Consider the following 13,514-nt stretch of genomic DNA (forward strand, 5'->3'; position numbering starts at 1 on the left):
TCTTCGTCGAAAAAACAGAAGCTAAAATATTTATTATTCTTTACAATAAAAAAAAAAAATACTTGAACATTGATTTAAATTGTCAGGAAAGAAGAGGAAGAAATTTAAAAGGTAAAAAGGTATATTTGTTTAAAAATCCTAAAATCATTTTTAAGGTTGTATTTTTTCTCTAAAATTGTATTTCTAAAAGTAATAAGAATCTTTTTGAAAAAATTAAAAAAATAATTTATGGAACATCATTAGTCATTTTTCCTGATTAAGATCAATTTTAGAATTTTGATGACATGTTTCAAATTGGTTAAAATCCAATCTGCACTTTGTTAGAATATTTAACAAATTGGACCAAGCTATATTTCTAACAAAGACAAATCAGTATTTCTTCTAGATTTTCCAGAACAATTTTTTTTAAAGAAATTCAAAATACTTTGAAATAAGATTTAAATTTGATTCTACAGATTTTCTAGATTTGCCAGAATAATTTTTTTGAATTTTAATCATTTGAAGAAATATTTCACAAATATTCTTCGTCGAAAAAACAGAAGCTAAAATATTTATTATTCTTTACAATAAAAAAAAAAAATACTTGAACATTGATTTAAATTGTCAGGAAAGAAGAGGAATAAATTTAAAAGGTAAAAAGGTGTATTTGTTTAAAAATCCTAAAATCATTTTTAAGGTTGTATTTTTTTCTCTAAAATTGTATTTCTAAAAGTAATAAGAATCTTTTTGAAAAAATTAAAAAAATAATTTATGGAACATCATTAGTAATTTTTCCTGATTAAGATACATTTTAGAATTTTGATGACATGTTTTAAATTGGTTAAAATCCAATCTGCACTTTGTTAGAATATTTAACAAATTGGACCAAGCTATATTTCTAACAAAGACAAATCAGTATTTCTTCTAGATTTTCCAGAACAATTTTTTTTAAAGAAATTCAAAATACTTTGAAATAAGATTTAAATTTGATTCTACAGATTTTCTAGATTTGCCAGAATAATTTTTTTGAATTTTAATCATTTGAAGAAATATTTCACAAATATTCTTCGTCGAAAAAACAGAAGCTAAAATATTTATTATTCTTTACAATAAAAAAAAAAATACTTGAGCATTGATTTAAATTGTCAGGAAAGAAGAGGAAGAAATTTAAAAGGTAAAAAGGTATATTTGTTTAAAAATCCTAAAATCATTTTTAAGGTTGTATTTTTTCTCTAAAATTGTATTTCTAAAAGTAATAAGAATCTTTTTGAAAAAATTAAAAAAATAATTTATGGAACATCATTAGTCATTTTTCCTGATTAAGATCAATTTTAGAATTTTGATGACATGTTTTAAATTGGTTAAAATCCAATCTGCACTTTGTTAGAATATTTAACAAATTGGACCAAGCTATATTTCTAACAAAGACAAATCAGTATTTCTTCTAGATTTTCCAGAACAATTTTTTTTAAAGAAATTCAAAATACTTTGAAATAAGATTTAAATTTGATTCTACAGATTTTCTAGATTTGCCAGAATAATTTTTTTGAATTTTAATCATTTGAAGAAATATTTCACAAATATTCTTCGTCGAAAAAACAGAAGCTAAAATATTTATTATTCTTTACAATAAAAAAAAAAAATACTTGAACATTGATTTAAATTGTCAGGAAAGAAGAGGAAGAAATTTAAAAGGTAAAAAGGTATATTTGTTTAAAAATCCTAAAATCATTTTTAAGGTTGTATTTTTTCTCTAAAATTGTATTTCTAAAAGTAATAAGAATCTTTTTGAAAAAATTAAAAAAATAATTTATGGAACATCATTAGTCATTTTTCCTGATTAAGATACATTTTAGAATTTTGATGACATGTTTTAAATTGGTTAAAATCCAATCTGCACTTTGTTAGAATATTTAACAAATTGGACCAAGCTATATTTCTGACAAAGACAAATCAGTATTTCTTCTAGATTTTCCAGAACAAAAATGTTAAAAGAAATTCAAAATACTTTGAAATAAGATTCAAATTTGATTCTACAGATTTTCTAGATTTGCCAGAATAATTTTTTTGAATTTTAATCATAGTAAGTTTGAAGAAATATTTCACAAATATTCTTCGTCGAAAAACCAGAAGCTAAAATATTTATTATTCTTTACAATAATGATAAAAAATTGTTTTACTTGAACATTGATTTAAATTGTCAGGAAAGAAGAGGAATAAATTTAAAAGGTAAAAAGGTGTATTTGTTTAAAAATCCTAAAATCATTTTTAAGGTTGTATTTTTTCTCTAAAATTGTATTTCTAAAAGTAATAAGAATCTTTTTGAAAAAATTAAAAAAATAATTTATGGAACATCATTAGTAATTTTTCCTGATTAAGATACATTTTAGAATTTTGATGACATGTTTTAAATTGGTTAAAATCCAATCTGCACTTTGTTAGAATATTGAACAAATTGGACCAAGCTATATTTCTAACAAAGACAAATCAGTATTTCTTCTAGATTTTCCAGAACAATTTTTTTTAAAGAAATTCAAAATACTTTGAAATAAGATTTAAATTTGATTCTACAGATTTTCTAGATTTGCCAGAATAATTTTTTTGAATTTTAATCATTTGAAGAAATATTTCACAAATATTCTTCGTCGAAAAAACAGAAGCTAAAATATTTATTATTCTTTAAAATACATTTTAAAAAAAATTACTTGAACATTGATTTAAATTGTCAGGAAAGAAGAGGAAGAAATTTAAAAGGTAAAAAGGTATATTTGTTTAAAAATCCTAAAATCTTTTTTAAGGTTGTATTTTTTCTCTAAAATTGTATTTCTAAAAGTAATAAGAATCTTTTTGAAAAAATTAAAAAAATAATTTATGGAACATCATTAGTAATTTTTCCTGATTAAGATACATTTTAGAATTTTGATGACATGTTTTAAATTGGTTAAAATCCAATCTGCACTTTGTTAGAATATTTAACAAATTGGACCAAGCTATATTTCTAACAAAGACAAATCAGTATTTCTTCTAGATTTTCCAGAACAATTTTTTTTAAAGAAATTCAAAATACTTTGAAATAAGATTTAAATTTGATTCTACAGATTTTCTAGATTTGCCAGAATAATTTTTTTGAATTTTAATCATTTGAAGAAATATTTCACAAATATTCTTCGTCGAAAAACCAGAAGCTAAAATATTTATTATTCTTTACAATAAAAATTAAAAAAAATAACATTTTGAAACATAGTTTATCTTCAATTTCGACTCTTTAAAATTCAAAATTCAACCGACAAAAAGAAGAGAAAAACTAGCTTATTTGAATCTTTTTGAAAAAATTAAAAAAAGAATTTATGGGACATCATTAGTAATTTTTCCTGATTAAGATACATTTTAGAATTTTGATGACATGTTTTAAATTGGTTAAAATCCAATCTGCACTTTGTTAGAATATTTAACAAATTGGACCAAGCTATATTTCTAACAAAGACAAATCAGTATTTCTTCTAGATTTTCCAGAACAATTTTTTTTAAAGAAATTCAAAATACTTTGAAATAAGATTTAAATTTGATTCTACAGATTTTCTAGATTTGCCAGAATAATTTTTTTGAATTTTAATCATTTGAAGAAATATTTCACAAATATTCTTCGTCGAAAAAACAGAAGCTAAAATATTTATTATTCTTTACAATAAAAATAAAAAAAAATAACATTTTGAAACATAGTTTATCTTCAATTTTGACTCTTTAAAATTCAAAATTCAACGGACAAAAAGAGGAGAAAAACTAGCTAATTTAAATATTTTTGAAAAAATTAAAAAAAAAAATTTATGGAACATCATTAGTAATTTTTCCTGATTAAGATACATTTTAGAATTTTGATGACATGTTTTAAATTGGTTAAAATCCAATCTGCACTTTTGTTAGAATATTTAACAAATTGGACCAAGCTATATTTCTAACAAAGACAAATCAGTATTTCTTCTACATTTTCCAGAACAAAAATGTTAAAAGAAATTCAAAATACTTTGAAATAAGATTTAAATTTGATTCTACAGATTTTCTAGATTTGCCAGAATAAATTTTTTTGAATTTTAATCATAGTAAGTTTGAAGAAATATTTCACAAATATTCTTCGTCGAAAAACCAGAAGCTAAAATATTTATTATTCTTTACAATAATAATAAAAAATTGTTTTACTTGAACATTGATTTAAATTGTCAGGAAAGAAGAGGAATAAATTTAAAAGGTAAAAAGGTATATTTGTTTAAAAATCCTAAAATCATTTTTAAGGTTGTATTTTTTCTCTAAAATTAAGTAATAAGAAGCAAAGTAAAAAATAAATGAATTTATTTCAACAAGTGAAGACCCATCCATCCATCCATTTTCTACCGCTTTTTCCAAGTGAAGACCAAGTCTTTCAAATATTTTCTTGGATTTTCAAATTCTATTTGAGTTTTGTCTCTTTTATAATTAAAAATGTGGAGCAAAGCGAGACCAGCTTGCTAGTAAATAAATACAATTAAAAAAATAGAGGCAGCTCACTGGTAAGTGCTGCTCTTTGAGCTATTTTTAGAACAGGCCAGCGGGCGACTGATCTGGTCCTTACGGGCTACCTGGTGCCCGCGGGCACCGCGTTGGTGACCCCTGCCCTAGTATATACAATAATATAAACCAAGTCATTTAGGATTATTTCATATCTTCATTTAAATAAAAATATATTTTTATCTTTTTTAGATACAGTCAATAAATAATGTGAACATGTATCATAACATGGACATGTTGTGGATGATTGTGGACTGGGAATTTTTTTAATTTTATTTTTTTATACATTTTTATTAAAAAAAAAAAAAAAAAGTTTTTCCGGCGTATTACATTTTAGACGATTTCTCTTCTTAGTTATTATTTCTCCAGCTGTAGAAAAGACACGCTCACAGGGCACAGAGGAGGCGTCAGTGCGACACAGTTGGCGTATCGGTCACGTGACCAAAACAGCTCATGATCGGTCACGTGACTTTCTAAAACCGACACAGGGTTTTGCTCTATGAGCTCGATGCATCGGTGTTGCCGGACCCATCACTACTAATTAATGAGTTATTTAAAGTGTCACCAACGATGACATTTTATCGTGTGTATCATCCATCCATCCTTCCATCTTCTTCCGCTTATCCGTGGTCGGGTCGCGGGGGCAGCAGCCTAAGCAGGGAAGCCCAGACTTCCCTCTCCCCAGCCACTTCGTCCGATATGAATACATCTTCATGATTGCAGGCAGGATGACGCGTGCCGCCTGGGGAGCGTCTCTGCCGGACTAGCAGATGTCCACAAAGACGCGGAGGAGGCGGCGAGGTGCAAGGAACGAGGCAACGCCAGCTTCCGGAACCGGAAGTACACCGACGCGGCCCTGCACTACTCTCAGGTGACGTTGGGACTTCCTGCTGGTGCTGAACGTGCAACTCACACACCTCCTTGCCGTGACACTGCAGGGTGTTTGCTTCGCCCCCCCAAGTTCGGAGCATCTGTCTCTTTGCTACGCCAACCGCTCGGCGGCGCTCTACCACCTGCGGCACTACCAGGTAAGGTTCACCTGCGGCACTAGCAGGTAAGGTTCACCTGTGTGACGCTGGCCCCGCCTCTGGAATTGCAAATACTAAAAATGTGCTGGATTTTGCCGTTTAAATCATTCTAAATAACATTTTCTGACAGGTGATGTCACGCACCTTGTCTAAAATCTCTTGAAAGGTAAATAAAAGGTAAACAAGTTAAAAAAGAAGGGTAAAAGCAGGTGGAGGTTGAAATGAAGGTAAATAAAAAGTAAAATAAGATCATTAGAAGGCAAAAACGGTCAAATAAGGTTAAAAAAAGGTAAAATAAAAATTAAAAAAAGGTAAATCCAATGTAAAACAAGTTAAATTAAAGGTAAATAAAATGTAAAAGAAGGCAAATAAAAAGATAAATAGAAGGTAAAGAAAATATAAATAGAAGGTACAAGAAGATAAATGTAAGGTAAACAAGGTAAATAGAAGCTAAATAGAAGGTAAATACAAGATAAAACTAGTTAAATAGAAGGTAAATAAAAGATAAAAAGAAGGTTAAAAAAAGGCAACTGGAAGGTAAAAGAAGATACATAAAGGGTAAAATAAGGTAAATAAAAGATCATTAGAAGGTACCGGTACAATAAGATAAATAGAAGCTAACATAAGAAAGAAGGTAAATACAAGATAAAACAAGTTAAATAGAAGGTAAAAGAAGGCCATGGTTAAATTAAAGGTTAAAGAAGGGAAATAAAAGATCATTAGAAGGTAAAAAAGGTAACTGCAAGGTAAAAGAAGATACATAAAAGGTAAAATAAGGTAAATAAAAGGTCATTAGAAGGTACAAGATTGTAAATAGAAGGTAAACAAGGTAAATAGAAGCTAACATAAGATAAATAGAAGGTAAATACAATATACAACAAGTTAAATAGAAGGTAAAGGAAGGCCAAGGTTAAATTAAAGGTATAAGAAGGGAAATAAAAGATAAAAAGAAGGTAAAAAAAGATACATAAAAGGTAAAATAAGGTAAATAAAAGGTCATTAGAAGGTACAAGATTGTAAATAGAAGGTAAACAAGGTAAATAGAAGCTAACATAAGATAAATAGAAGGTAAATACAATATAAAACAAGTTAAATAGAAGGTAAAAGAAGGCCAAGGTTAAATTAAAGGTAAAAGAAGGGAAATAAAAGATAAAAAGAAGGTAAAAGAAGGTAAAAGAAGATACATAAAAGGTAAAATAAGGTAAATAAAAGATCATTAGAAGGTAAATAGAAGGTACCAGAAGATAAATAGAAGGTAAACAAGGTGAATAGAAGCTAACATAAGATAAATAGAAGGTAAATACAATATAAAACAAGTTAAATAGAAGGTAAAAGAAGGCCAAGGTTAAATTAAACGTATAAGAAGGGAAATAAAAATAAAAAGAAGGTAAAAAAAAAGGTAACTAGAAGGTAAAAGAAGATACATAAAAGGTAAAATAAGGTAAATAAAAGGTCATTAGAAGGTACAAGATTGTAAATAGAAGGTAAACAAGGTAAATAGAAGCTAACATAAGATAAATAGAAGGTAAATACAATATAAAACAAGTTAAATAGAAGGTAAAAGAAGGCCAAGGTTAAATTAAAGGTAAAAGAAGGGAAATAAAAGATAAAAAGAAGGTCAAAAAAGGTAACTGGAAGGTAAAAGAAGATGCATAAAAGGTAAAATAAGGTACCCGGTACCTAAATAAAAGATCATTAGAAGGTAAATAGAAAGTACAAGAAGATAAATAGAAGGTAAACAAGGTAAATAGAAGCTAACATAAGATAAATAGAAGGTCAATACAAGATAAAACAAGTTAAATAGAAGGTAAAAGAAGGCCATGGTTAAATTAAAGGTAAAAGAAGGGAAATAAAAGATAAAAAGAAGGTAAGAAAAGGTAACTAGAAGGTAAAAGAAGGTACATAAAAGGTAAAATAAGGTAAATAAAAGATCATTAGAAGGTAAATAGAAGGTACAAGAAGATAAATAGAAGGTAAACAAGGTAAATAGAAGCTAACATAAGATAAATAGAAGGTAAATACAAGATAAAACAAGTTAAATAGAAGGTAAAAGAAGGCCATGGTTAAATTAAAGGTAAAAGAAGGGAAATAAAAGATAAAAAGAAGGTCAAAAAAGGTAACTGGAAGGTAAAAGAAGATGCATAAAAGGTAAAATAAGGTACCCGGTACCTAAATAAAAGATCATTAGAAGGTAAATAGAAAGTACAAGAAGATAAATAGAAGGTAAACAAGGTAAATAGAAGCTAACATAAGATAAATAGAAGGTAAATACAAGATAAAACAAGTTAAATAGAAGGTAAAAGAAGGCCATGGTTAAATTAAAGGTAAAAGAAGGGAAATAAAAGATAAAAAGAAGGTAAGAAAAGGTAACTAGAAGGTAAAAGAAGGTACATAAAAGGTAAAATAAGGTAAATAAAAGGTCATTAGAAGGTACAAGATTGTAAATAGAAGGTAAACAAGGTAAATAGAAGCTAACATAAGATAAATAGAAGGTAAATACAATATAAAACAAGTTAAATAGAAGGTAAAAGAAGGCCAAGGTTAAATTAAAGGTAAAAGAAGGGAAATAAAAGATAAAAAGAAGGTAAGAAAAGGTAACTAGAAGGTAAAAGAAGATACATAAAAGGTAAAATAAGGTAAATAAAAGATCATTAGAAGGTAAATAGAAGGTACAAGAAGATAAATAGAAGGTAAACAAGGTGAATAGAAGCTAACATAAGATAAATGTAAGGTAAATACAAGTTAAATAGAAGGTAAAAGAAGGTAAATAAAAGATAATAAGAAGGTAAAAAAGGTAACTAGAAGGTAAAAGAAGATACATAAAAGGTAAAAGAAGGTAAATAAAAGGTAAAAAAGGTAACTAGAAGGTAAAAGAAGATACATAAAAGGTAAAAGAAGGTAAATAAAAGATAAAAAGAAGGTAAAAAAGGTAACTAGAAGGTAAAAGAAGATACATAAAAGGTAAAATAAGGTAAATAAAAGATCATTAGAAGGTAAATAGAAGGTACAAGAAGATAAATAGAAGGTAAACAAGGTAAATAGAAGCTAACATAAGATAAATAGAAGGTAAATACAAGATAAAACAAGTTAAGTAGAAGGTAAAAGAAGGCCATGGTTAAATTAAAGGTAAAAGAAGGGAAATAAAAGATAAAAAGAAGGTAAAAAAGGTAACTAGAAGGTAAAAGAAGATACATAAAAGGTAAAATAAGGTAAATAAAAGATCATTAGAAGGTAAATAGAAGGTACAAGAAGATAAATAGAAGGTAAACAAGGTAAATAGAAGCTAACATAAGATAAATAGAAGGTAAATAAAAGATAAAACAAGTTAAATAGAAGGTAAAAGAAGGCCTAGGTTAAATTAAACGTATAAGAAGGGAAATAAAAGATAAAAAGAAGGTAAAAAAAGGTACCGGTAACTGGAAGGTAAAAGAAGATACATAAAAGGTAAAATAAGGTAAATAAAAGGTCATTAGAAGGTACAAGATTGTAAATAGAAGGTAAACAAGGTAAATAGAAGCTAACATAAGATAAATAGAAGCTAACATAAGATAAATAGAAGGTAAATACAATATAAAACAAGTTAAATAGAAGGTAAAAGAAGGTCAAGGTTAAATTAAAGGTAAAAGAAGGGAAATAAAAGATAAAAAGAAGGTAAAAAAGGTAACTAGAAGGTAAAAGAAGATACATAAAAGGTAAAATAAGGTAAATAAAAGGTCATTAGAAGGTACAAGATTGTAAATAGAAGGTAAACAAGGTAAATAGAAGCTAACATAAGATAAATAGAAGGTAAATACAATATAAAACAAGTTAAATAGAAGGTAAAAGAAGGTCAAGGTTAAATTAAAGGTAAAAGAAGGGAAATAAAAGATCATTAGAAGGTAAATAGAAGGTACAAGAAGATAAATAGAAGTTAAACAAGGTAAATAGAAGCTAACATAAGATAAATAGAAGGTCAATACAAGATACAACAAGTTAAGTAGAAGGTAAAAGAAGGCCATGGTTAAATTAAATGTAAAAGAAGGGAAATAAAAGATAAAAAGAAGGTAAGAAAAGGTAACTAGAAGGTAAAAGAAGGTACATAAAAGGTAAAATAAAATAAATAAAAGATCATTAGAAGGTAAATAAAGGGTACAAGAAGATAAATAGAAGGTAAACAAGGTAAATAGAAGCTAACATAAGATAAATAGAAGGTAAATGCAATATAAAACAAGTTCAATAGAAGGTAAAGGAAGGCCAAGGTTAAATTAAACGTATAAGAAGGGAAATAAAAGATAAAAAGAAGGTAAAAAAAAGGTAACTGGAAGGTAAAAGAAGATACATAAAAGGTAAAATAAGGTAAATAAAAGGTCATTAGAAGGTACAAGATTGTAAATAGAAGGTAAACAAGGTAAATAGAAGCTAACATAAGATAAATAGAAGGTAAATACAAGATAAAACAAGTTAAATAGAAGGTAAAAGAAGGCCAAGGTTAAATTAAATGTAAAAGAAGGGAAATAAAAGATAAAAAGAAGGTAAAAAAAGGTAACTGGAAGGTAAAAGAAGATACATAAAAGGTAAAATAAGGTAAATAAAAGGTCATTAGAAGGTACAAGATTGTAAATAGAAGGTAAACAAGGTAAATAGAAGCTAACATAAGATAAATAGAAGGTAAATACAATATAAAACAAGTTAAATAGAAGGTAAAAGAAGGTCAAGGTTAAATTAAAGGTAAAAGAAGGGAAATAAAAGATAAAAAGAAGGTAAAAAAGGTAACTAGAAGGTAAAAGAAGATACCGGTACATAAAAGGTAAAATAAGGTAAATAAAAGATCATTAGAAGGTAAATAGAAGGTACAAGAAGATAAATAGAAGGTAAACAAGGTAAATAGAAGCTAACATAAGATAAATAGAAGGTAAATACAAGATACAACAAGTTAAGTAGAAGGTAAAAGAAGGCCATGGTTAAATTAAATGTAAAAGAAGGGAAATAAAAGATAAAAAGAAGGTAAGAAAAGGTAACTAGAAGGTAAAAGAAGGTACATAAAAGGTAAAATAAAATAAATAAAAGATCATTAGAAGGTAAATAAAGGGTACAAGAAGATAAATAGAAGGTAAACAAGGTAAATAGAAGCTAACATAAGATAAATAGAAGGTAAATAGAATGTAAAAGAAGGCCAAGGTTAAATTAAAGGTAAAAGAAGGGAAATAAAAGATAAAAAAGAAGGTCAGAAAAGGTAACTGGAAGGTAAAAGAAGATACATAAAAGGTAAAATAAGGTAAATAAAAGATCATTAGACGGTAAAAAGGGTAAATAGAAGGTACAAGAAGATAAATATAAGGTAAACAAGGTAAATAGAAGCTAACATAAGATAAATAGAAGGTAAATACAAGCTAAAACAAGTTAAATAGAATGTAAAAGAAGGTCAAGGTTAAATTTAAGGTGAATAAAAGGTAAAAGAAGGTAAAGAAAATACAGATAGAAAGTAAAAAAGGGAACTAGAAAGTAAAAGAAGATACATAAGCAGTAAATAAGATACATAAAAGGTAATAGAAGGTAAAAAAAAAGCTAAACAAGGTAAATAAAAGCTAACATAAGATAAATAGAAGGTAAGTGAAAGGTAAAATAAATTAAATAGAAGGTAAAAGTTAAAATTGAAGGTAAATAGAAGGTAAAAACGATAAGTAGAAGATAAATATAAGGTAAACAAGGTAAATAGAAGCTAATATAAGATCAATAGAAGGTCAATACAAGATAAAACAAGTTAAATAGAAGGTAAAAGAAGGTCAAGTTTAAATTAAAGGTAAAAGAAGGGAAATCAAAGATAACTAGAAGGTAAAAGAAGATAAAAGGTAAAATAAGGTAAACAAGGTAAATAGAAGCTAACATGAGATAAATGAGTACCTTGAAGGTAGAAAAGCGCTATAAAAGTATAACCCATGTATCATTTATTAATAAAAAATAAAATAAGATCATTAAAAGACAAAAACGGTCAAATAAGGTTAAAAAAAAAAGGTAAATAAAATGTAAAACAAGTTAAATAGAAGGTAACGGAAGGTAGATGTTAAATTAAAGTTAAATCAAATGTAAAAGGCAAATAAAATATGAATAGAAGGTACAAGAAGATAAATATAAGGTAAACAAGGTAAATAGAAGCTAACATAAGATAAATGTAAGGTAAATACAAGATAAAACAAGTTAAATAGAAGGTAAAAGAAGGTAAATAAAAGATAAAAAGACAGTAAAAAGGTAACTAGAAGGTAAAAGAAGATACATAAAAGGTAAAAGAAGGTAAACAAAAGATAAATAGAAGGTAAAAAAGGTAACTAGAAGGTAAAAGAAGATACATAAAAGGTAAAATAAGGTAAATAAAAGATCATTAGAAGGTAAATAGAAGGTACAAGAAGATAAATAGAAGGTAAACAAGGTGAATAGAAGCTAACATAAGATAAATGTAAGGTAAATACAAGTTAAATAGAAGGTAAAAGAAGGTAAATAAAAGATAATAAGAAGGTAAAAAAGGTAAAAGAAGATACATAAAAGGTAAAAGAAGGTAAATAAAAGGTAAAAAAGGTAACTAGAAGGTAAAAGAAGATACATAAAAGGTAAAAGAAGGTAAATAAAAGATAAAAAGAAGGTAAAAAAGGTAACTAGAAGGTAAAAGAAGATACATAAAAGGTAAAATAAGGTAAATAAAGATCATTAGAAGGTAAATAGAAGGTAAATAAGGTAAATAGAAGCTAACATAAGATAAATAGAAGGTCAATACAAGATAAAACAAGTTAAATAGAAGGTAAAAGAAGGCCATGGTTAAATTAAAGGTAAAAGAAGGGAAATAAAAGATATAAAAGAAGGTCAGAAAAGGTAACTGGAAGATAAAAGAAGATGCATAAAAGGTAAAATACGGTAAATAAAAGATCATTAGACGGTAAAAAAGGTAAATAGAAGGTACAAGAAGATAAATATAAGGTAAACAAGGTAAATAGAAGCTAACATAAGATAAATAGAAGGTAAATACAAGATAAAACAAGTTAAATAGAATGTAAAAGAAGGTCAAGGTTAAATTTAAGGTGAATAAAAGGTAAAAGAAGGTAAAGAAAATACAGATAGAAAGTAAAAAAGGGAACTAGAAAGTAAAAGAAGATACATAAGCAGTAAATAAGATACATAAAAGGTAAATAGAAGGTAAAAAAAAAAAAGCTAAACAAGGTAAATAGAAGCTAACATAAGAGAAATAGAAGGTAAGTGAAAGGTAAAACAAATTAAATAGAAGGTAAAAGTTAAAATTGAAGGTAAATAGAAGGTAAAAACGATAAGTAGAAGATAAATAAAAGCTAATATAAGGTAAACAAGGTAAATAGAAGCTAATATAAGATCAATAGAAGGTCAATACAAGTTAAATAGAAGGTAAAAGAAGGCCAAGGTTAAATTTAAGGTAAAAGAAGGGAAATCAAAGATAACTAGAAGGTAAAAGAAGATAAAAGGTAAAATAAGGTAAACAAGGTAAATAGAAGCTAACATGAGATAAATGAAAGGTAAAAAAAAAGTTAAATAGAAGGTAAAATAAGGTAAATAGAAGGTAAAAAACGATTAGTAGAAGACAAATAAAAGGTAACATATGGTAAACAATGTAAATAGAATAAAATATATACCATATTTTTCGGAGTATAAGTCGCTCCGGAGTATAAGTCGCACCGGCCGAAAATGCATAATAAAGAAGGAAAAAAAACATATATAAGTCGCACTGGAGTATAAGTCGCATTTTTGGGGGAAATGTATTTGATAAAAGCCAACACCAAGAATAGACATTTGAAAGGCAATTTAAAATAAATAAAGAATAGTGAACAACAGGCTGAATAAGTGCACGTTATATATTTTTTTCTTAAAGAATCTATTTAAAAAAAAATGTTTTTAAGGGCATCTCCATGCAAGCAGAAGGATCTTTTCCAACCTGTAACCTCTTTTGAAAAAGTTTAATTCTAACTATTACAC

The 13,514-nt window shown here is 26.7% G+C and overlaps 1 protein-coding gene across 1 annotated transcript in view; it reads left to right on the top strand.

The window, feature by feature from the left end:
* Positions 1-13,514, top strand: part of smyd4 (SET and MYND domain containing 4) — a 48,870-nt gene that overhangs the window by 9,622 nt on the left and 25,734 nt on the right. Inside the window, exons 2-3 of the mRNA XM_061931298.2 lie at positions 5,242-5,389; positions 5,457-5,546. Coding sequence (XP_061787282.2) covers positions 5,242-5,389; positions 5,457-5,546 — 238 coding nt within the window. The remainder of the gene's footprint in view (positions 1-5,241; positions 5,390-5,456; positions 5,547-13,514) is intronic.

The sequence above is a fragment of the Nerophis lumbriciformis genome, linkage group LG37, assembly GCF_033978685.3.
Source record: "Nerophis lumbriciformis linkage group LG37, RoL_Nlum_v2.1, whole genome shotgun sequence".
NCBI classification, from domain to species: domain Eukaryota; kingdom Metazoa; phylum Chordata; class Actinopteri; order Syngnathiformes; family Syngnathidae; genus Nerophis; species Nerophis lumbriciformis.